Source organism: Triturus cristatus, chromosome 2_1, assembly GCF_964204655.1.
Source record: "Triturus cristatus chromosome 2_1, aTriCri1.1, whole genome shotgun sequence".
In the NCBI taxonomy this organism is placed as follows: Eukaryota; Metazoa; Chordata; class Amphibia; order Caudata; family Salamandridae; genus Triturus; species Triturus cristatus.
The window spans coordinates 554,593,743-554,618,822 of record NC_140581.1 but is presented as its reverse complement, the minus strand read 5'-3'; the positions used below and the strand labels follow the sequence as shown (position 1 = coordinate 554,618,822).

General features: G+C 40.9%; 1 protein-coding gene across 21 annotated transcripts in view; it reads left to right on the top strand.

Moving 5' to 3' along the window:
• Positions 1-25,080, top strand: part of MEF2C (myocyte enhancer factor 2C) — a 545,031-nt gene that overhangs the window by 380,845 nt on the left and 139,106 nt on the right. For all 21 annotated transcript variants that reach the window (XM_085632450.1, XM_085632432.1, XM_085632440.1 and 18 more), the window contains one exon: positions 19,508-19,711. In XM_085632450.1, the coding sequence (XP_085488576.1) occupies positions 19,508-19,711 (204 nt within the window). The remainder of the gene's footprint in view (positions 1-19,507; positions 19,712-25,080) is intronic.

Here is a 25,080-nt window from a genome sequence, read left to right as displayed (position 1 = left end):
TTTTTTAACACAATGTATTGTGTCTAGATTTGTGTTGGATGTTATTTGTGTTTCTAAGTATTCAAAATTGAGTTTGTCCCACAGTCAATAGGTGGCTGCATTTAAGGTTGTTTTAGGTATGTTGCTTTGTAGTGTTTTATGTTGGAAAGCTAGCAAAAGGTGGTCTGACCATGTGACTGGAGTAATCATTTGAAATTGGATGGATTAGCAAAAATGACATCTAGGGTGTGTCCAGTGATGTGTGTGGGTTTGTGGACGATCTGATGTAGGTTCAGTGTGTCAAAGCCAGTGATGATGGTTTTTAGATGGAACATATTGGGTTTGTCAAACCATATGTTGAGGTCACCCAGAATGCATAGGTTGTGTTATTAGGTTTGAAACTGCATCCAGAAATGTGTCTGGTAATGTTGCATTGCTAGATGGAGATCTGTAAGGGACAAGGAAGTTACAGGAGGAAACTGGTGTAGGGTTGCATACTGTGAAGAGGGACTTACAATTTAGTATAGAAACATTGTCAGCTTTAGTGAGGTGTTTTGTTTGCTTGAATTTAACAGTTAGTTTATCTCTTCTTTTGCATATATGATGTGTGATATTCTGGCAGCCTGGAGAGGTGGCTTAATGCAACAACGGAGCCATGTCATCTCCCTACCATGAATCAGTTATAATGAGTAAGTCAGGTTGTGTGTCAGTGAGTAGGTAGTAGATGTGATGCTTGTTTTTATAGAGTGATTGAGCATTTATTAGTAGGCAGTTTAGAGATTGTGTTTTGGTGATGGTGTGATTTTGTCTTGTAGAAAAGTGAGCAGTATTTTTGAACTTGTAGCAGGTGTGTCATTAGTGCTGGTATTAGCTGTATAAGGATAGCAATTGTGTTGCTTTTCTAGGTCGTATTACTTGTCCAGCAGGCTTATAAGGCATTTTGACAGGTCTGAGTGTGTAGGTGGTGGACATGGTGTTCGAGAATGAGTTGGTGAGCTGTGTTGTTTTTGTTGCCTTATTGTGCAACAGACATGGAGGTGCAAAGTTTTGAAGAGTGGCATGATTTTTATTTTGTTCGCATCTGTTTATGAGAAGGTGTATGAGTTAGGGGTGGTGGTACAGCATGTGGGTCACGTTGTAAGGCTCTGAATGGTGCAATGGATGAGAGGCGTTTGAATGAGAATTGTGTGGGTGTATTTCTGTTAGGTATGGGGAAGAGAGAAAGGTTGGCAGTAAAGATGGTTTAGGATGTGTATTCGTTGTGTAGTCAGGAGGGTGGCAGTGAGTGTGTGTTTCTAGTTTGTGATGGGAAGTATTATGTTGTGCTGGAGTGTGTGTTATGTGTTGTTTTGTTTTTATGGAGTAGTGGGAGAAGATGATGTAATTCGTTTCTGAGAAGGATTTACATGTGAAGTATTGTTGGTGAGTGGAAGTTGAATGATAAGCGGTGGGGATGTGTTTTGGAAAAGTGTGTATGTTATGAGTGTGTTAGATTTGATAGATGGAAGATGTAATATGTGTGGTGGAGTGGAGAGTTAGGATTTTGTAGCTGTGTTTTTGGTGAAAAGAGGAGTATGGTGTTGGTGGATGAAATGGTGTACCGCTGAGTATAGGTTTGGTGGTGACAGAAAGGGCCTGCCTGTTAGGAGCAAGTGGAGGGTAGAGCTGATGCTTTGTATGAACCAGGAGTATGTGTCTGGGTGGATTAAAATTAGTATAATGTGGCTTTGTGTTGTTGATTTGTGGATGATTTCCTACTGGTATAAGACAGAGTTGTGTTTTGTGAGAGAGTGAAGGTGCCATTGTGTGTCAGGTGGGGCAGAAGGATGTATGTGTGTGAGGTTTTGTGGCGGTTTTAGAGACAATGAAATGTAGTTAGAGTTTGTTTGTAGTACTTGAGTCCAGTGCATTTGCTGTGAGTGTGTTAATATGTTTGTGGATAGGTTAAGGTTAATGCTGGTGAATGGAAAAAAGGGCAGCATTTCTAGTGCCAGGGCCTAAACAGGCCCAAAAATACAGCTGCTCTTGTCCTCTCTGCCCTTAGCCTCAATGCTTGGGCTGAGATGCCCTGAGCTCTAAGCTTAAATATCCCCAGTGATTAGGTGACACCTTTGGCCAAAGGGAGGCCTAGCCCTAACTCTAACCAATCAGAACACTAACCCTAAGCCCTAGGACCAATAGGAGACCAATCACAGCTCTAGTCCTAGCATCCAATCAGAACCCTAACCCTAAATCCAATAGAAAACCTAGCCTCAGGAAACAATCAGAATCCCAAACCTATCAGCAATTCTGAAACCTAACCTTAACCCCTTCAGTGCCCATGACGAGCTGGACTCGTCATGGGCCGCGGTTGCGCTGTGCCCATGACGAGTCCAGCTCGTCATAGACCCCGCCCGCTAATGAATGCGCCGGCACTGGGCGGGGAAAGGGGCGGGCACTGAAGGGGTTAAGCCCTGAGTCGAATATGAACCCCAGATATAGGAACCAATCAGTGCACAGATTTAATACCAATCGGAAACTTTAGAAGGGGCACATTGCCTTAAGCACAGGCTGATGGCCAGAGAGCAGGGAAGCTGTTCCAGAAGACCAGAATCTCCTTGGAGACAGACAGGCTCAATTCACACTTTGGAGGTCCAGGTTCTAATCCTGCTGGTAAGGCCCAAATCTAAATCACTCCAAATAGTGATTTTCACGCACTTAAACAAATCACTTTTTCTAGCCAAAAACGAGTGGTACATACACTTTCCAAGCACAGTTTAAACCATAAATCAGATGAAGTCGTCTTTTAGCACACACTGATTAGCCTCTGAGGGTGTACTTTGCCTTTTTAACTATAAAAATCAAAAAGGGGAGGAGGGTATGAGCTGGGGGGCTTGCCTCTGCAGGCCTAAGCACAGTACAGGGGAAACTAGAACACAAAGACAAACAGTCACGGTGTAAAAAACACAGCAGTTTTCACAACGATTATTTGTCAGAGAGAATGGAAACAAGCTAAAAAGGCTCAAGACTGAGAGAGGTATCCAAGCTCTCAACCACTTTAAGTGCAAACCTGGTCAATCTTTCACCTTGGGGAAGGGGGATTCAGTGCATCATATGCCTTTGTTTCTCCCTGAAATCGCGACTACACTCATTCACTTACTGCCAGAGCGCTGCACTCGTTTTAAAACCAAGCACCTTCCTTTGGTTGTATCTGAAAAGAGAGTGAAAGAGCAATTTCTTTGGCTTGTGCTGCATGTAAGCGCTGCTCCGTAGGCTAGGCATTTGCTATCAGACAACTGATCAGCCTATGCTAACGTGTTGAAATGTGAATGGCAAGCACGCCTTCGTGCAGGCAACGAGAAGCTGTAATGTCTCAGCTTTCTAGAGAACGTGGACCAAAAACTTTCTCATAAGTGCTGATTTCTTTTTGGAATCAGCTCTTTAAAATCCTCAAAATTATCAACCGTATACATTTGGTTTTGTTTTACTTGCATTCTTTGATGCTGTATATCTTTTGGGGTTTTCATTTAAGCCCTGTATGAGACTCACAATCTGATAAAATTATTGTAGTATATTCATTTTCTTGCAGAATTTTTATAGTGCTTTATACCTCTAACAGGGCCTTAAAGCGCTCCTATTTGGATCAGGTTTATGTGCACCCGTTAGAAGTGCTTGTTGGAATGTTGTTGCATGGTTCATATGCACTGATATATGTATTTTCTTTTAGTTGAACTCCTAACTGTTGTGTGGTGGGAAGGGAGTGTGAGTTACGAAACGAACGCTCTAATCGGAGGCAGAAAGACAATAGGGTTTTCTCATGACCCCCACATCACCTGCTCCTGGGTTGAGAGCTAACTTTAGGCACGTGCCGCTAATTTTATCTTGGTTTTTTTGTCTCTGTATACAGAAATAAACAAACCCGGGCATCACAGCCATAACATGCATTAATCAGGTAAATGGAAATATGACCATTGCATAATATTTGGCCTGATAAAAAGGCCACTGAGTCTGGCTGCAACTTTGAAGCAGGATGTTCGCAGGAGAGCAGCTAATTCCACAGGAAAGAGCACACAGTGGATGTTGTTAACACACGGTCCAGCTTTTAAAATGAAATACTTTTAAATTGTTACATCCTTTCCTTCATTTCCTGTGGTTTTTTTCAGACGTTTCACTCGCTTCGCCGACTTTCGGCCACCCTTATGCTTAAAAGAAATGCCATTCCCTCACGTAGCACCAGCGTGGCTGTATCTAACGAAAACAAACCCAAATACAACTAGAATTATTTTGAGCATCCATAAATGTGGAGAATTAAACAGTTGTAACTACGAAGGACGCCTACACATGCCAGGGTTCTTTGTTTGTGCTCTTTTAAAGCGTTGACTTGCTGAAGATTTTATCAAAAGCCTTTTCTTCAAATATCGCCAGAGCCGACGATAATGGATGTCTTTGCGTCGTCGTTTACGTTTAATTATAAAAGGAACAGTATTTTGTCATTTTAAAACATTCGAAGCGGTCACGCGGCTTTTAGTTGCCTGCACAGGGAGTGGATAAGTAAATGTGATCACTGTGTCCGTTGAAGCTCTTGGACAGACAGTCCCTGACCAGTTTGGTTTAAGCCGAAAATTCCAAGTGAAAAAAACGCTACCTGTGACGCAACGCGGTCTGCGTCGCTCAATGCGGAAGAAGCTCTGTTTGCTTTTTTGTTACTGATGGCGTCGCTGTCTGTTGGCCAAGAAGCCAGTAACGGTACGTCTTTACAAAAGGTGAATCGAAAACTTAGAAGCGACTCAGAAATTGTGTAGCTGTGTTGAAAAGAAACGTGCTGCCGCTCCGTCTCTTGAAAGGAGTGATTTGGACGGCCCCGGGGGAGAAAAAGCTGGAGGTGGGAGGCAGAACTGCAGAGGAAGAAGTTACACACTTCCTGTTTTGTCAGGAAACGGAGACAAATGTGCTTCCTGACCAGTGCCCAGCGGGGAATGTAGTTTTCATTGACCTCTAGGTTAGACGCACTTTAGCACTGGTTGCACCCGTAAACATGTTTTCCTCCCTAAGTGTTTACATGTGTGTTTTCGCCTCACTGATTACCCCGTCCATCACCTAAAATCAAATAAATCAATCTATCTATCTATCTATCTATCTATCTATCTATCTATCTATCTATCTATCTATCTATCTATCTATCTATCTATCTATCTATCTATTATTTAAGCAATAAAGCATATCATATTGTTTCACTAGGCAAGTTCCTCTCGCAGACCGTTGTTTACCTGAAGGTTAACTTAAGAGCAAAGCCTCATAGGCATGTATTTAATCTACTTTCCCAAACAGCACGTGATTCTGACCAAATTACTTCCCGTGCGACAAATTATAAATATGTATAATTTAAACATATGCATGGTTTGCATTTACTGCTACTTCATATTGTTCCAATCACTTGCTCATGTAACTGGAAAGAGCTCTAGTGCTCCTTTAAGGTTCGCGGGCGCTATATTAAATCCTCAAAATACCATAAAGATAGAGTTCCCATCCATAGCCCTTGGTCTTCCCACTGTTATCCTTTGCTGTGCCCCAGGGCTTATAGTTTGTTAGAGAGGGTTCTTTGAGAAACAGACACATGAGCCACAGCATATGCTGCTTGGTTACAAGTTAAAAATAAAATCACACCTAGCCAAATTGGGAGAAATAAACCACTCGAACTAGCACAAGAGGGGATTTATCAACCCATGCCTCATTATAGCTGTCACAACTGGCACCCCACACAATAGTCATCATATGATAGCGATGATACTCAGATGAGCCCTCATTCCGGTGGTTTTAGTAAAACTTTATTTGAAGTAATAGTGATAGGTTTTGGTTTTTGCATTAACAGTGTGTAGGACCTTGGTCAACCCTAGAACACTGGCAAAATGTCAGCTATGGGAGAGCCTTCTTCACCTGAAGCCAAATACTGTGGGTAGCAGAGTTGTGACTTGCAGTAGTGGTGGCTGAGTTCATGAACTCTTGAAACAATAAGGATTCTGCTGGCAGCATACACTGTACTAGTTTAACACAAAGTCAGCTTATTGCAGACAAATTGATGCATTCCCTCGAATAAGGAAGGAAAAATAGCAAGGATATTGTTGAAAAATCCATGTGCCCAGCAAATACCCAACATGATTCTAGTATTTCTGTGCGATTCTTGGCCCACTGGGGTTATTATCTCTCTTCTTATAAAGGGGTGCCAGCACCCTCTCTTTTTTTGTTAAATTCCTGGGGAATTATTCCATCCAGTTGAAGTGGTGGCAGCCTACTCCAGGGAATTTCTATTTTTATTTTATTGAGCAGTCAGTTAGTATAGAGACCAATTTTACTTACTGTGATCTGGTACTGAGGGATGAGTGCTTTGCAAGTAGCATCCAGGGTCAGGGTCCTGGGGGCAGGAGACTCCATGCTTGTGCATGGAGTGATATGACTAAGGAAAGGGAGATCTACGAACAGGCAGTATTTGAACATGTTTAACATTCCTTGAAGTTGTTCAGAAAGCCCAGGGCCAGAGGGTTTCTAATCGCTCCTTCCGTTTTCCGTTTATATATACAAGCTTCAGGAGTAGAGTTTTAAAACGTGGAGGGTCAATTTCTGTTCTTGCTGTGTTAACTTATGGAGATCCAGCACACTTTCACCATCAACAATGCACTTTCTTTGGGGTTTGTTACATCCCCGATTAGACTCCACACAATCCTAACTGATGAAAAAGTTAAGGTTTCTTTCCTATTTCCAAATGAAGTACGGCAGGTTAAGGCAGATGTTCTCTTATCTTCATCCTAGCAACAGGAGCACAAAGGCATTATTTGTACTTAAGGAAAGTTCTGTACACAGAATTCTCTGCCTGCATGAAACTCAGGGTCACAGCTCCAACATGGAGATACTGAGACTGGAAGAGAAATGTAGAATCCCATGCCCACATCTATGAGTTCTGGAAAATGAGACAGCATCTTGTTGTGCACGTTCCTCTGGTTATGTGCTTAGAGATTGGAGCTCCTACTCAGATGTATCCAAGAAAGGGCAGCATTGAAAGTTAGCAGTACAGAAGCAATTGCAGCACAAAAGTCCATTCTTGTTTCTATTTTCAAGAGCTCTGAAGAATATGCGTGGAAGGTTGACCACATCAGGTTAATATTTTTCACTCAAATTGTGATATTGAAGTAGACACGAACATAAATAGAGGTGCATGGTAAAATACACATAAAAATATCTTATGTATCCAGAATAAAGACGTAGCTAGGAAACTAAAATCATAAAAACTTGAGACCAGAAAGAAGAGCCATCCTCTACGTTCTATCTAAGGGATTCTGCAAGTGGGTTCTATCAGATGTTCCTATCACGCACGTTCTCTGCAGTACGTCTACTGGGAAGGAACACATCCATTATCTGGACAAACTGAGAGCAGGACTCCTCCAAGATATCATAACTCCCAATTACTTCATGTGCTTCTGGAAACTAAGATCATTTGCAACCAGATTAAAAAAAAAAGGTTTTCCAGCGCGTGTCTTGATAAATCCTCCAGAGAGTGGTGCTCCATTGAGATTTGATACCTTCACTTGATCAGGAAATAGTTTCTCCACATATTAAATCTCTCTAGAGCTTGTCAGTGATGCAAAGCTAGCAACACTTGGCAAAGTATCCTTTGAAGGGTTTACATTGAGGACTTATCATTGCAACCTAATCCTACACAATTCACACTCAAAACAATTGGACTACTTTTCTTTAAAACTGGTCGCTGCTGTTTTGTACCAGGCACATTGTCTTTATATTTCTCTCATCACATGCTCTGTTGTTCTAATGCCAGTTGTCCTGTTTACCCCTCAAGTAGTGTAGCTATTTTTTGTATTTCACTATGTATCAATGTCTTTTTATCACCACAGTATTTTTAATACCTTGATTTGCATTTAATTCATACATGCGTCTTTTTTGCATCCTATACTGAAACATGCAGTTCATTGGCTTGGTGATTTTAAAGAAACTCTTTTTTACCCGTTGTGATATTTCCAATGCAACTTTGGTTTGGAGCTTCGTATCTTCAAGTCCTCCATTATTGAAAGGTGTAATAAAACAAATGATTACAGGGGGATGGAATGAACTGTGGGCAGAGTCACGAGGAAGGGACAGAAAATCCCTTTCTGTGTGGAAACTCCATCCTTAACCAAGTCCTCCTCACATGCACCCCTCGCAGGGTCTGGACATGGAGCCGGAAGCACATATAGGGGCAATAAAAGCACTTCATACAAAAGCCATGAAAAAGCAAAATGAGAAATACAGGCAATTCCAGCCCAGTGTACTATCCCTCAAATTACCTTTACCTCCTCCCTTGATGTTGCAATGCTCCCAACAAGGGCTTCCTTCACATGGTCCTACACCAATCTAATGTATTTCCTACTGTAGTGGCACTCAACCCCATAATGACATAGCCAGTTACACTGCTTGTCTTTTAATTATCCTAGTATTCTGTCTCTGCTCCTCAGAAAGAATAGTCACCTCAATGTGCTTTAAACCTGCCATGACAGGCTTTTCTGAGACAGATCCCTGCTGTCTTCTGCATATAGCGTTCAATCTAGGATGCACAGCTATGGTTTCAATCATCTAAACACTTCAGGTTTTCTTGTCGCTAAACTTAAGCTCTGGTGGCCTAATTAACAAAGACTATCCTGAGTAGCTGTGTTTTGCTTAGTTCTGTCAAAGGTACAAATTGCACCTAATTTTCTAACTGGATTCACAAAGCATTTTCTGTAAATAGTTGTCTCTTACTACAAACTTTGGTGTGACTTGTCTCCTTGTTCAGAAAGCTTTCTGTGCATGACTAAGGATGTCTTGTTCATGGAAATTCAGAAGTTAGAGCCTGATTTAGACCTTGCCAGACGGGTTACTCCGTTACAGCGGTGACGGATATCTTTTCTGCCGAAATATAAACCCCATTATATCCTATGGTATTTATATTTTGGCAGACAGGATATCTGTCACCATTGTGGTGGAGTAACCCATCCAACAAGATCTAAATCAGGCCCTACGTCTTAAGTAGGACTTGAGTAAGCTACAGCTCCTCACAAACATGGATGGACAAACTCGTAGAAGCTTTGTGAATCAGTCACTGGGCTTACAAGGATGCTTAAGATGATTTTTTTTGTAGAGAATGTAGATTGTAGTTTAAGCCTGATTTTTTTTTCTGAAGCAAAGAAGTAATTTACAAAATTGTAATTTACACTTGATGCACAAAGGCACAAATACACTTGTCTGTTTTAGCATCCGTTAAATATTTGAATTTATTTCTAAATTAGACAATGATGGCACATGCATATACTTGTTTTCTACATGTGCAGATTGCTAGGAAAAGTGCTTTATAAGCACATGCACATACATATTTATACTGCATATTTTCATTTTTTTACACAGATGCCAGCTGTTTGCTGCATTGCCCGATTTACTGAACTAAAAGAATTAACTTTGGAATATAAACTCGAGACACAGTTTTAACCTTAGAGAACAATGCTGGATTATGCTAAAAATATGATGGTATGTGTGATGTTGGTCTCATCAGTGAAGTTACACACGAAATTCAGGAGCAGCCGCCACAAACCAGAAAGATTGGCTTGAAAGATATTTCTGAGCGTGGAAAGCAGTCGGCACTTTGATGGTGAGGGACCGCGCTGTGTAACATTCTGTGGTTTGCAGCTCAAAGCAACCAAACTGCAGAGAGCAGGCTGGATGACTGTACTGCGGTCTGGAAGTCTGACTGGAGAACATGTACACGACTGCTCCTTGTCCCTGTGTGCTCGGCAGGACCGGGCTGCTCTATCGGACAATCTGGCTGTGCCAGAAGGGCTGATCTGACAGTTCAGTGTGTGGGCCTGTTTTTTGGCTGTTTATGGGCCTTTTTAATGGTCTGGTGAGCCTGGTTTTACTGTTGATTTCCCTGATATTACCATAAACATTGCCAAGCACAAATTCATGCAGCCTTCCATACCTTTCAAAACACCTATACAGAATATCTTTACACATTCAAAACTTTCCCGATTTGCAAATATATACCATTTTTTTTAAATCTATCTGATTCACTAATTGGGGCCTCTTGCATTTTGGTACCTGGGACTATTTTCTGTTGCATTCCGGTTTAAAATCAAAACTATACTCTTGCCTAGATTTTTATTTTCATATGTGCTTTTAGTTTCTGACGATTTTTATTCAGTTTAACAACTACGGATATTATGTTGCAGTGTTGTGTTAATGAGTCATTCAAAATAAACCTAAATTGAGTAGAGTGTTTAGGGCAGGGATTTACGTGGGTGCCGGTGCTCAGGATCAGCAGCAGTTCTAAAAAGCAGGTGCTGAAACGGGTCCCTATCGGGCTCACCATGTTTGCCCTTACCCTCAGGGTGTGGAAAAATCATAACTCTGCAGCAGTCCCACCCTATATTGCCTTTGAGCTAACTTCAAAGAGACTCATTGTAGTTCTTTCACAGTCTCATCATTTCAGAACTGAAGTATTTTCAATATTGTATACAACAAAGCCATAGTTGTAGCTTATTTATCTTATGCAACTAACAACCATTGGCAAAGCCAATACTCCTGGCTTGTTGTAGGTGTAATGTTACTTGTTATGTTATATATCTGGATGCAATAACAGAAGCAGCAAATTGCCAGTGAGTTGGCACACTATGCTAATCACAGATTTTTAGCTTACAGGTTTTGAGCTATTCCCTAATTACATCAACCACGCCCCTTTGAGAGACCTCCCCCCCAGTTTTTTCATCCCACTTAAAGCCCTGGTTTAGGGAGTTAATGACTTCTCCGAAGTCACCTAGGGGCAGTAAGGTTCAAGAGCAGTGGTCAAAGTGGGTGAGATCTGAGGGGCGCTATGTGCCCATACTTATTTAATTTAAGGAAAACAATGCCCCATACTTTTTGTGAATAGATAACCCTCCTGGGACGGTTAATTCCGTTTCACCTGAAATGCTTTAGCTGAAGTTTAAGGCAGGGTGTCTCCTGTGCTGTGAAACCGAGATAGGGGCAGATAGCTAAACAAGCCTCCTTGCCAGACTCCCTAAAAGAAATGTAAATGTGCACAACTGGTCAATCTGCAAATGTTAAGGGTGCTTGAAAGTCGGTTTTGGCTTTAATTGATGGAATCACTTGAAGCTTCCTGATGACACAGATGTATTCTTTTTGATTGGGATGGCAAGCTACGCTGTGAAGTGTGTGCTTTTAAAGGACAGCTATAAATAAAATTGCAGGTGCTGGGCAGTATAGAAGAATCGGTAGAGCACATTACCCTAAAACTGAGATATATTGATGATCTATTTCTATTTTGGAAGTGAACAGACTCCCTGGCTGAGAATTTTGTGGGAAAAATCAATCAGAATGATTTAAATGTAAAATTTACGAGCAAAATCAGCAAAAAACAAATCAAATTCTTAAATGTCTTAGTGAAGGTGAAGAGTGAATCATTGGTGACAGCAGTGTATTTAAAACCATTGGCAGGCAATGCAATCCTGCATGCACATAGCGGCCACCCAGTGCCTTTGATTAAGAGTATCCCCTTTGGGGAATTTTATAGGGCTCGCTGGTTATGTAGCACACGAAGAGGAATATACTAAAACTGAGACAGCCATGATTGCCCAGTTTCATGAGAGGGGGTATTCAAACACACGCATTAATGCCCCTGCTGGAAGGGCAAGAGCACATAAGAGAGAGGTAGCAAGCACTGTTTGCCCCATCTAAGAAACAGTTCAGAAAAACCAGGGAGCAGAAATTTGTTACTACATATATTGTAGAACATATACATATGTGCTTGGCACTACAGAGACATTGGCACATACTTAAGCACGTCACCGTCATAGGTCGAGGTATTCCCAATAGGCCACAGATAAGCTTTAGATGTGCCAGATCCGTGACCAATTGGTCAAAAGTGAGCGAACCCCCATAACACCTAGGGGGACATGGCTGACACAGAAAGAAGGCTTTGTAAAGTGTACTTGCTGCAAAGTATGCCAGCAAGGAGAGAACATAACCCAGGTGAAAAAACCTTTTAACTCCACCATTAAAGTAAAGGGCAGGCTTACATGTACAAGTGAGTTTGTAGTTTACCTTTTGAAATGTCCCTGTTCAAAGATCTATGTAGGCAGTGCCACATTTCCCGCCCACAAATTAATTCTTCAACATATGAGGGCTATAATAAACAAGGATAGATCATATCTAGTCGCAAGCCTTTTCGAAAAGTATCATGACAGCAATGCCACTTTAACTATAGCTGCATTGCACGGATTCCAAAGAACCCGAGACGGGGGATCGTGAAGTGAAACTTAAGCAACTGGAGACTCGATACATATTGGATATGGACAGTATGAAACCTTTTGGCTTGAATATAGATGAAGAGTTTACATAGCTGCCTGAGATGAATACTATTCCTGTTTATTCTCTCTAATTACATTTCACGTCTGTTTTGTAATAATGACACAAGAAAGAAATTTTCGAAATAGCACTAGATTGTTATTTAATTTTGTGTTAGAAATAATTTGATTTTATTTAACACCATTTTTTGTGCCACAAGAGAAGCATATAGTAGGCTACACTGTATGGAGATTAATTAATTATATTTGTAATATGATTGGATTGGGTGAGATGCTTTATTAGAGAAACCTTCAATTCTCGCTTGATATCGGCATGATATGGGAAGTGATACGCTGTCTCCCCCACATACACATCAAACAGACAAATGGGGCAGTTATAATTTGACGAAGTACTGTGCCATGTGACACAAGTGTATCACATGTTATCCAATGCGATGTATATTAGGTAAGAGCAGAGACATGACCTTATCTCATGCCATTCCCAGCAATGACAGGGCCAAGGGAAATAATGGATTGACTACATATTATCTGGTGACTCTACCATTAACAATATGTATGATTGTATCTATCTTGGATACGTTATTAGCCCATTTAGGCAAGATTGTTGTATTTCTTGTAGGCCCAATGAGGTATTAATATTAGGAACAATGGAATATTGTAAGACATGAGGAGCCAGACTATATGTCTTCTTTTCTTTCCCTCCAAAAGAATTAGTATATAAAAGTCTACTAAGAAATTATGTAACAACTTTGGAGCCAATGGCATATGCAAAAATTGGGAATGATAAAGAGACAACATCCCGAGATACAACGGTGTTGCTAGAATACATTTAAATATTTCAGTATTTATTTACGCTCCTGAGTAATTGTCATGATATAGCAACTTCCCAAGACTAGTTTATTCAATTGAAAGCACTTTTAATACCTTCATGGTAATGCATAGGATTTTACGGAAGGGAAAGACAATTAAGTCTTAAAAACTTGGCATAAGTATTTTGATGTTACATTATGGCGCATACTGTTTCCAATGAATTGCGGAAATGTTTCGCAACACAATACATTATGAGATGGATTTCTTCATTTATGTTTGGTAAACAAAATAGCGTGAGCAATCGTGACCAGTGGCAGACTACTGAAATGCGTTGCTTTTCCTCATGCCTTGAATACATTTACTACCTGAAAAACTTCAATTGGAGAGCCCCTTTCGTGTTCTGATGCGGAGACGAACGGAGTCACATATATATATGTATGTATGTATGTATGTATATATATATATATATATATATATATATATATATATATATATATATATATATATATATATATATATATATCCTTAAAACTCCACAACCCCTCAACCCATGCCCTCCCTAAGAGTACCCTTGCTGCCCAAAAACCCATTCTCACCTTAAACAGTAAAATTACCCTTGCAATCGAAAAGCCCATACCCACCCTAAACCCTAAAATTACCCTTGTCACGCAAAAACCCACATCCATCCTAAACCCAAAAATTACCCTTGCCAGCAAAAAACCCAGACCCACCGTAAAATTAGTCGTTCCACCCAAAAACCCATTCCCACTCTAAACCCTAAAATTACCCTTGCCACCCAAAAACCCATGCTCACCTTAAACCGTAAAACTACCCTTACCAAAACCCATACCCCCCTAAACCCTAAAATAACTCTTACCACTAAAAACCCATACCCACCCTAAAATCTAAGATTACCCTTACAACCCAAAAACCCATACTCACCCTAAACCGCAAAACTACCCTTACTAAAACCCATATCCACCCTAAACCCTAAAATTGCCCACCCTAAACCCCTAAAACCTAAATGCTTTAAAAAAAAGTCTCATATAAAAAATATATATATATATATATATATATATATATCTATATATATATATATATATCTATATATATATCCAAACAAAAAGCCCCCAAGCTTTAAGGACGCAACTCCACCAAGGATCGGTTCCACTGAGCCTTTATTAATGAAAACGGTGAACAAACACCCCCACAGTGGCATTTCCCTGACGCGTTTCGGTGCACCTGCACCTTAATCATAGGGAAGGGAGAGATGAAAAACCTGGCATCGCACTTCAACATATACGACCTTTCTGGCATTCACTCTCCAGTGAGTGGCATGCCGGGAGTTGAAGTGCCGATTCTTCCACTTCGATGGGGGTCGTTTGTTTTTCAAGTTCTTTTAACTCCCAATATGTACAAATTATTATTCCAAGCCCTCGAGTGGGCCTCAGGGCATGTTTGTCCGTTTTCCAAATGAAAGTCCTTGGTGCTGCAGGATGACTGTTAACCGTTAACAGCCACGCAGTCCTGATAGTCCGGTGTGTCAGGCGGTGCAATCCTTCACGGCTGGAGCAACCGTGCATCATGTCCAAACAAAAAGCCCCCAAGATATATATATCTATCATAGACTTGCGAACTCTCACAACCTCCTTCCGGCGAAGAGATAGTGGCGGACCCAGGATACTTTGGCAAGATGTTTTTATTTAATCCTCACTCCTCACAAACGATGACGCGTTTCGGGCAGTAAGTGCCTTGTTCACATGAATATATACGCTTATTCTTACCTAATACTTACATTTGAAATGCAACCCATACCCACCCTAAACCTTGAAATTACCTAGCCTAAACCCTTTATAAAAAAACATACCTACCTCATACTTACATGTAAAACGCATTTGCCTTCACCGTTCATGCCTTTACAATGACATTCTTTATAAAGGCATGCATGGTAAAGGCATATGCATTGCAAAATCCTGCTTCATAAAATCCTGGTGGTAATGGGTGCATTGTAATAGCAATGCGTGGTAACGGCCGCGTTGTAATGGCCATTTCCCATGGCCAATGCTAGACATTTTGGTTTTGCCAGTGCTTGTTTATCCGTGTTTTCTCCCTTTGTCAATGTTGTCCTGTCTTCCCCTTCTCCTTTCCTTTTATGCCTTTCATTGTCTTGCTCAGGTCAAAATCTAATGTTGAAAGACCCATCCCCCAAAAATATGTGCCAGAGTCCCCCACTTGCAGATACTGGCAGAAACTAAGCATTGCCCCCACCATTTAGAAGGTGGAACATGCTCAGTCAAAGGCCTTCCTAAACATGTACGCGGTCAAGTCTAAATGAAATTTCAAGGGCTACTCATCAAATTATGCAGTTAGATATAGTTTTGCTTTAAGGCCGCATAAGAATTGTGACGCAGATGATAACAACCTGATTTGGTAACTACACTCTGCGTTCTGTAATAAGGTCTAAGGGAAGGTGTGATTTCACAGGGTGCTCACAAAGCTGATGCATATACTGCATGTACTGTTCACCCTCCGAGAAGAGAGCCTCCTGCTGCTGGAATTCTCCCCGCTTAAATATCACGTTTTCCATGACATGACCAGCTGGGATTCCAAGGTTGGCTCGGGTGGCGGTGAGCATTAACTTGCATTAGGTGTGTAACAGGATAAAGCGGCAGACTTTGGAAGCAAGAGACAGTGGAATCCTTTTTTCAAGGTTGCCTTTGAGCTGGAAGACCCTGTTTTTTGACGTTACTATTCTGGGTTGTTACCTGTGATGTCTGCAGGACTTTCTCTAGCCTTAAAACAAGACGAAAGTAAGAGTTATTGAATGGCCTATGTATCTGTTGGTACAGAGAGAAACGAGATTGAAAACGCGTGCAAATAGTCTTCGAAGTATATAACGTTTAGAGAAATTCAAAGTTTCTTTTTAATGTTCTACAGGCAGCCCACGTCATTTATGCGCCATTCTAAGCATTAAAAAGTACAATAATACTCTACAAAATATGACCGATTTTTATATGTGCCTGCAAATTCATATTGTGGTCCAAACATTGATAAGGTTCGTTTAATTTAAAAACAGTGTGATACTGTAGGTTTTATTTCTCAAAATGAAAAACAGCTTAATGCAAAACACCTGAAGTACACCAATCCCCGTAATAATGTTAAACCAAAGGCGGTAGGAAAGATCAGTTGTTTGGTTAGTTGCTTTGAATAGTTACAGAGGGTGGCGGCCTATACTTTTTTTTAAAGTGTAGGTCCACATTGCATTTCATTAATAGTCAGTAATTCTTGCAGTGTGTATCGTATTTATCTTCACGTTGAATGCTGAAGATTCTCTCCCCACCTAACCATTTCTCCTGTTGAGAAGTTAGCCTACCACTCACTTATTAGTGTTAGCCCGGCCCATCCTATAATGCAACCTGGAGTGACATAGATGAAAAGATATCCCATCTACTGCAATTAAAGTTTTCAGTGTGTAATAATACTCTGTGGCAACACTCTTCAAATATTTCAAATAGAATCTTCTATGAGGGCTTTTTGTGTACAGTTGAAGGTAGGATTTGACTTGTTTAGTACTATCACCCTACAGCCTACACAACAAGCAGACAGAGAAAAAAAAATATCCTAGAAAATTAGAAATGTTTTCAACGGAGAACAAAATAGAGAGACAGTAATCAGCAACCAAGAAGAACTGAAGTGGGAGAGCATTCCATAGTTGAGTGCCAACGACCCTGAATGTTCTACCTCCACAGCATGCTTTCTTAAAGCAAGGAAAGTTAAGGGTGAGAGCAAGATGGATGCCAGACAGTATGAAGGCAAATAAGGCCTGACAAAAATGCTGGGCCATGAGATGAACCCCTGTGGTGAACGAATGGACGAAACAGAGAACCTTAACCATGGTTTGAATCTCTTTTTGTCTGGCACCCACCTCCTGTTCATTTGTGTTATTCATCACTAGTGTCTCTCTCATTCTTATAATTGAAGTGGGTTTATTATGCCTTAATATTTGAAAGAGAGAAAGAAGAAATGAGTGCACCTATAATACAATTGGAACAATTTTCCAACAAGGAGCTTTCATAGTTCTCTTGGAAATTATGTACAATAGCAACATGTACTTATGTACATTTATGGAACTCTGAGAAGCAAGTCCTGGTTGTAGTTTGCTGGGCATATGATTGTGAGCTGGTGCAGTAGCGGCGAGACTCCAATGCATGACCATAATATTTATAATCTAACTATGGCTCAAATTGACACGTGATCCATAATCCACAGAAAAAAGTTAATTTTAGATGTGCCTGCTTTTATGCTGTGGTAATTGTTAACCCAACTTCAATGTCTGGATGTGCTTCCATGGGCTGTGGGAACCATTGTTGCGTAGGTCACTAACATATGGCATTTTGACCAAAACACTATTAGAGAGTGTTTAAGTGATGATCATTCTTCTATTCCTCCATTATGCATTCCTTAAGAAACTTATTGCATTACAACTGATTAAAAGTTATCATAAAATTATATTGTATCAAAATGCTCTAAAAATGATAGCAGTCTGATACCAGAGTATATTCCTAGCCTAGTATCAACACAAGTTCTCAAAAGTACAAGAACTTCCCTAACTTTTGAGGAGATAGCATTGCCTCGCCCTGAACAAAAATAAGAGTGATCATTCCTTCCTAAAATAAGCAAGCCTTGGCAACGTAGCAAGCCACTGTCTTTTCCAGTGTTTGTTTGTAAAATGAGGAGTGAGTGGAGACAACAGTAAGGTAAAAATGACTGATACTGAAAAAAAAGGTTGGATTTCTTTTTTGTAACATCCATGTTTCAAGTGCCTTTGAGAAAGTTCTCTCCCCACTACTAAAAACCTGTCGTTGACTGTAAAAAAGTCCATTATGCATTACAATGAGGGTGGAAAGACATTCAAACAACCAATAGAAAACCAGGGAACCTGAAACATTCCTGTGGCCTTAGCCTAGATGTGATTGTAAATGTCTGTAGTCAATGGCTGCAGGCCCTTAAGGTAAAAAGTCAGTGACTGAAGGAGGCTCACATAACCTCTTAAGAGTAAGTATAACATTCAATATGTTTGCAATGAATGGAGCAATCACTTTGCACATCAAAGCAAGAGAGGTAGGGATTCAAAGGAGATAGCACTGTCATGGACAAGGCACCAGAAATGGTTTGGGAGCTGCAAGCTTTAGGAATATCCACCGTAACAGCTGTTTAATAGCATAGGACCATATACAACCAGTCAATAATTTATAGGAGAGCCCAGAGGGGCTATAAGCAAACTTTGCAGCTAGTTTATGGACCCAAAGCTTCACGATACAATAGCTCCTTGAATTAACATCCACTACCAACCCTTTCTACCCAATACCCTTAACCCGTAGCAACTTGCAAACCCGTAATTTGGATGAGAAATTTGCTGTGAATTTGATTTATACATATAAAAATCTTATTTATGCCATGTCAGTTATAGTAGATTTCATGGATTCCTAGACCTAGACATTTCAATTCAGCACAGATATGATCAATGGGAAAATGCAAGCCAGCCAAATGCCCTGAATGTGACCAACTTTTGCATTTCAAGCAATTGAAAGAGCTGCATGCTGGGCACATAATAAATAGCCCAGTCTCAATCCTTACAAGTGCAGACAAGCGATTGGTTCCGACATGCTTAGTTTGGCTATGGTCTTTGGAAAACAAATTGGCTGCAAAAACTTGAAATACATTTGATTGTGATTGTGGCTGGTGAACTAGCTTCAACTTCAGATGCATGATAAAAAACACTGCCCCTTAAGAGAAAAGGAATATGTGCCACTCGGGATACTTTAAGGCAACCTTGATCAGAGCATTAGTGGGGGCATCCATTTCTTCACTGACTACAAGAAGAGCTGGAAAAAGACACAAGGAGGTTATCACATACACAGTTATAATGTTGCACTGTCCTGGGGCCTCACGCCATATTGCACTATTTAATGTTTTGTTGATTATAGCCAGTGATTGATCCTAGCCTCATATTGCACTATTATAATGTACGTTTTATCTTAGTGAGTGGTTATTTCAATTAATTACATTTTGCACAACAAATTCAAATATGAGTGGCTGCTTTTATATCACTGACAACTTCAAATACCGCTACAAGAAATAAACTTTGTGATACTCCCAATAAAGTAACTAATTCGCTCACCATCGACACAAAATTGTTTACTTCATAAGGCCCCGTCTCCTCAACTGATTCCATTCATGTATTTGTCTGCAAATCAGCAGCAGTGGTGTGACAAGGCTTTACAAAAATAGCCACGCAAAACAAAGCCCAGAATTGTGCGGGGTTGTTTTAATGCATGTTTTTCTCTCTGTTGTCGATGCAGGTGACATTTACGAAGAGGAAATTTGGGTTAATGAAGAAGGCTTACGAGTTGAGTGTGCTGTGTGACTGTGAGATAGCGCTGATCATCTTCAACAGCACGAACAAGCTGTTCCAGTACGCCAGCACGGACATGGACAAAGTGCTGCTGAAATACACGGAGTACAACGAGCCACACGAGAGTCGAACGAATTCAGATATTGTAGAGGTAAGGAGGGCGCGCCCTAAAGGTTTGCTTTCTGATGATGGATAATTTCCGGGTGCCCATGTCCCCACTGGGTCTCGTGCTTTAAAAGCCATCACCTCCTCACATGCATGAAAAAGGCACACAACCTTACAGGAACCAGTCTTTAGCCTCAAAGTATGACGTCATCCTGTGGCTCTGATGGCGTCCTCAAATTAGCTTCTCATGAATTCTGTTCAGAATATTTGAAAGTAAGATGTAAACAATGCTGCATGGGAGTTATTTGGAACGTGTTTTCCCCAATCCTGAGCAGTTAGAGTTATTTTTGAAACGATGCATTATGAGCTCAAAATATAATTACTGAGATTTATGGAACTCTGAGAAGGAAGTTCCCATTAAAGTTTGCAGGATGCATCTTAATAGCTATAAGCATTTCTTCTGTAATAAAACTGTTGTGCGGTATGGCTGGACATTATAACAGAAGCTCTCTTGGAAATCCAGTTCTGCTTCAGGCTAAACTCCAAGAAACTAACAAGCCTTTAGGCTCTCTGTTCAGTCAGTCACAAGCTTTTGTAAGCAGTCTCTGCTGTTTTGTGCATCAAAGCAGATATGTTGCTTTTTGAGTGAGAAATAAACGTGAGTGAGTAAATAAATCTGCAACCGTGTTATATTGTAGAATAATTGAGAGACAACCTAAAAAAACACACAAGAAAGGGGTTTTTGCGGGTCGGAAGTTAAGGTGTTGGTGGATTCTTTGACAATTGTGGAGCTTGAAATGAGTCCCTGTTGCTGTAGGAGTGGTGAGAGCACGGTGATGAACCAAAATTGAAAATTTCTGTTTTAGAAGGGTTCTGCACAAGGGAATGAGGAGTTACATGTTAGCAGATGGCTAGAAACCAGTTAGGGATTACTTTTTTGACAGTGGTAGGTTGAAAGCAATAAAAAAGAAAACTATTTAAATGTCATCAGCAACCACACTGAAGGAGAATCCAATGATGTGATTATGTTGTCAATTAAGGTGTGTGTACAGTGTGAAGAGAAGTGGAGTAACAACTGAACCTTGTGAGCTCCCCCCCACCTGGGAAAAATCAGGGCGGAAAGTTGGTGGAGCACATAAAGATGGTAATGGTTTGGACAGTGAAATAAGAGATTCTCATTGGCGCTGATCTGTATATTCCTTATCTGGAGAAAATCACCAGGTGTTGAGGGTAATTGAATCAGTAGATGGGAATAAGTTCATCTCTAGAGAGGGTTGGGTCACAGTGGTTGAATCAAATATGCAGGACAGGGTAGCACCAATTAACAGAACAGAGGGTGAGGATGAGCTATTGCAGAGTAGTGCACATTAGTGTGAATTTTGAACTTGCATGCTGTATCAGTGTCCATTAGAGAAGATGGAGAGAGCCTACAGTACAGCAGATACAAAAAGGTTATTCTGAGTGATTTTTGCTTGGCCTAGGACCAAGGTGCAGGAAGTAAGCAACAGCCTGACAAAATATTCTTCAGGGGTAACAAAATACTGTATTTGTCAAATAAAACGTTGTCCAACATAAAAGAGTGTCTAAGTACACTAATCGTACTGGTCTTCTGAAAAAGATAAGTTGCTAGATTCTGTCGACACATAGGATATTTGTGTTATTTCGCTCATTTACTTCTTAAGTAGTGTGTCTTAGACAACGACAACCTCAATGCTGAGACAAAGTAGAAATATTATTCACTAGAGGGCACTATCAATAAATAGAATCAAATTGATCATGTGTTGAATTAATCCTATATTGGACCTGATTACGGGTGTTTTATGGAGAGAAAATGTTCCCCCAAAGCTAGGTTTGCATGCAATAGGATTTTAGTGGTAAAATAAACCAAGGATATGCGTCTTGTACTAATTAAGGTATATATCAATAGTTGTGCTAATATATACAACGTGTTTCATACAACACTTTAGATGAAAAGGACAAGGCCCTCGCTATACCTGGTTTATGCATACTCACATTAGAGTAGCAGTACTTCAGAGCCATTTTAGAATCCGTGAATTTTAGACTCTGCTACGCGGTTAAAAAACATAATCTTGACAACCATATGATTTACATCGCCATGTACAATACCATGGTAGTAGAATCATGATTTAACTTTTATGTTGAGACAATCAAAAAATGATATAAACTTTTTCAAACCTGAGCCTGCAAATGTTACCCAATCTTACATGTTTGAGTGGCAGAGAATATTGTGGACACATCAGCAATTATTCAAAGGAAGGCAAGAAGTAGAGATTTATGCTGCCAATGTCACCTTTGTTGACACATAATTTTTTTTATTTCAATGCCAAAGTGTAAATAACATCTGAAAGAAAAATTGGCAATCAATCAATCATGTTCCTGTTTGCATTGTGATACTTTCTTCCAAGATGATAATGGCAACGGATGAGTTAGATAAGAAAAGTTCTAAATATGCCAACAACGTACTCCTAAAGGGTATATCCAGGGGAACCCTCTTTGGCGGCCTTCATCCTCGGATTCCTTCCTGTTCTATCCTATAGAGTGGATGAACGTCCCCCCACTTTCCACAATCTTGAAGTATTTATTAGGTAAATAATAATACCTAGGTCAGAATTAGAGGTAAATGAGTGAATTTTCTTCTATATCTTAGGAATAATAAGGTGAGTTTTATCTCCTGTGCAATGCCGTTGATATCTCTGTTAATTTGATACACATTCGATTTTTAATGCCTTTTTTTCTTGCCATTTATGACTTCCTATTAGCAGAGAAGATCTACTGATGTGCATTCTCATTGTATGGAAGTGAGAATTGTTACATTTTATGAGGGTGAAAGAAGAGCATAGCCCTGAGCATCCCAGGTTTAACAGTGGAGTGAAGCTATTTTCATCACTTAACCCCTTCGACGCGCATGACGGAACGGTTCCGTCATGCACGTCGGTTGCGCTGTGCGCATGACGGAACCGTTCCGTCATGGCCCCGCCCGCGCACGGAACCTTCAGCGTGGCGCGGAAATCCGCGCCGCGCTGAAGGGGTTAACCAAACCATCTCACTTTAGGTTACAGTCTGTCTTCAGTCTTGAACTTTTCACCTGCAAACCATTGCTGTCTGGTGAGGCAGTTTAATAGAAGCAATCCAAGACTATAAGCAGGGCCACTGGAATTATGCGGTGTTGGAATTTTTGGAGGGTCATCAAAGGACTTTTTGCCTTGCCTCTGTTTTTTTCTGACCTGTGAGTGGTGGTTTTATGACTCTGGGCACTTTACCACTGCTGATCAGTGCTAAAGTGCATATGCTCTCCCTGTAAATTGTTGTTATGGATTAGTGATTCCATGATTAGCATATTTGATTTACTAGTCAGACCCTAGTACAGTGCACTATGTGTGCCCAGGGCCTGTAAATCAAATGCTGCTAGTGGGCTGCAGCACTGATTGTGCCACCCACAGAAGCAGCCTGTAAAATGTGACTCTGGCCTGCCATTGCAGAGCCTGTGTGCAGTCTAGTACTGCCATGTCGACTTGGCAAGTGCACCCACTTGCCAGTCCCTAAACCTTCCCTTTTCTACATAATAGTCACCCCTTAGGTAGTCCCAAAGTACCCCTGTGGGCAGGGTGCATTGTATGTGAAAGGTAGGCCCTGATGTGTGTCATGTCCTGATAGTGAATTACTGCCAATTTCATTTTTCATTATTGCATGGCTACCTGTTCCTATAAGACAGAATGGGTAGTTTGTTTATAACATCTTATAACCATAACTACCTCTGGGAACAAGATAGGAAAATCAAGTTTAGTATGCCTGAACTCAGAATGTTAAAATGCATCTTTTTGTGAGGGTGATTTTTACATTCTGTGTTTGAAAATACCACTTTTAGAAAGTAGGTGTTTTCTTGCTTAGCCATCCAGTATGCCTCTGCTAGGTTTGTGTATTGCATTTCTGGATTTGTAGTGTCAGGGGCTGGGGAGGATCAGTGGCTCCAGAGAGCCTGATGAGTCAGTGCTGGGCTAAATAGGCCTGGTCTGCATTTGGAGTGGTCGGAGGAGTAGAACTTGCACCTGACTAGGACTGTGCCTGCCTTCCACAATGATGGCTCCGCCCCCCTGTGGTGTGTCTGGAGCCAGTGCTCACACTGACAATGGAGGTTGTTGTCCACTTGCAAAGTGCCCCACAGAACTAGTTTTGGCTGGGTACAGACACACTCTGCCTTCAGAGAACAAAGGATTTTGGGGTATAAAAAGAGGGGCCCAGACCCCAGACTTTTAGATCACTTCTGGGAAATCAAGAGAAACCTTTGCCAAGGAAAAGAGCCAGAGAATCTAAGGAGGAACACTGCTCCTGTGCTGTTTGCTGTCTGAGGTTGGCTTGCAGTGGCTACTTGCTGTCAAGGAAAGACAAAAAGGACTCTGCTGTTTGCTGTGTCCCCTGCTTGAGGAAGAGTTCCAATGGCTTGAAACTGAGCTTGCCTCCTGTTCTGAAATCTCAGAGATACAAAGACTTCACCACCAGCTCCCCTGAACTTTCTTGCTGGCAGTTCTGACCTGCAAAGAGGTGCCTGCTGTTGTTTTGGACCTCTAGAGATTGTTTTCCGGCTGGGAGCTGGAAGAATCCACGCATCGTCCCCGTTCATCGCATCGAGGCGCCAAGTTTGTTGCATCGTTGGGGGATGGAGTAAGAAACCAACGCATCACCTCCCCACGCAGTAAGAAACCGGCACATCACCTCCTCTCTGGTAAGGAACAGACGCATCACCTCCCCTGCACAGCAGTAAGGAACCGACACATCACCTTCCCTGAAGCAAGGAACTGACTCATCATCTTCTTTTATTTTTTTTACATGATAGACTTTATTGGGCACAAATGGGCTGCTTACAATACAATTGTTCAAATTGAAAGAAATACAATGGGCTGCTTTTTAAACTGATGCATCACCTTCCCTGCGGCCTGTTTTGTTTGTTTGCATGACGCATCCCAGGTACTTTGTGTGAAAAGTGCAATCTGCTTTGAACTAAACTATTTCTACCATCTTAAAGTCATATTTTTATTACTGTATTGTGTATTTTTGTCTTGTTTTGGTTTAGATATAGATTACTTATTTTTCTAAACTGGTGTGGTGTCCATTTATAGTGTTTTTACTGTATTACTGTATGTGTTCACAAATGCTTTACACACTGCCTCTGAGATAAACCTATCTGCTCGTGCCAAGCTACCAAGGGGGTGAGCAGGGGTTATTTTAAAAGTGTATCCCCCTTACCCTGACTAGAAGCAAGGGTCCCTATTTGGACAAAGGTACCTACCTCTGCCAACTAGAGACCCCCATTTCTAACATGCGGCCCGAGCCAAATTATGCCACAGGAGTGACTAAATTATGCAGCAAGAAATGGCAAAAATATGTGGCTTAATGCAG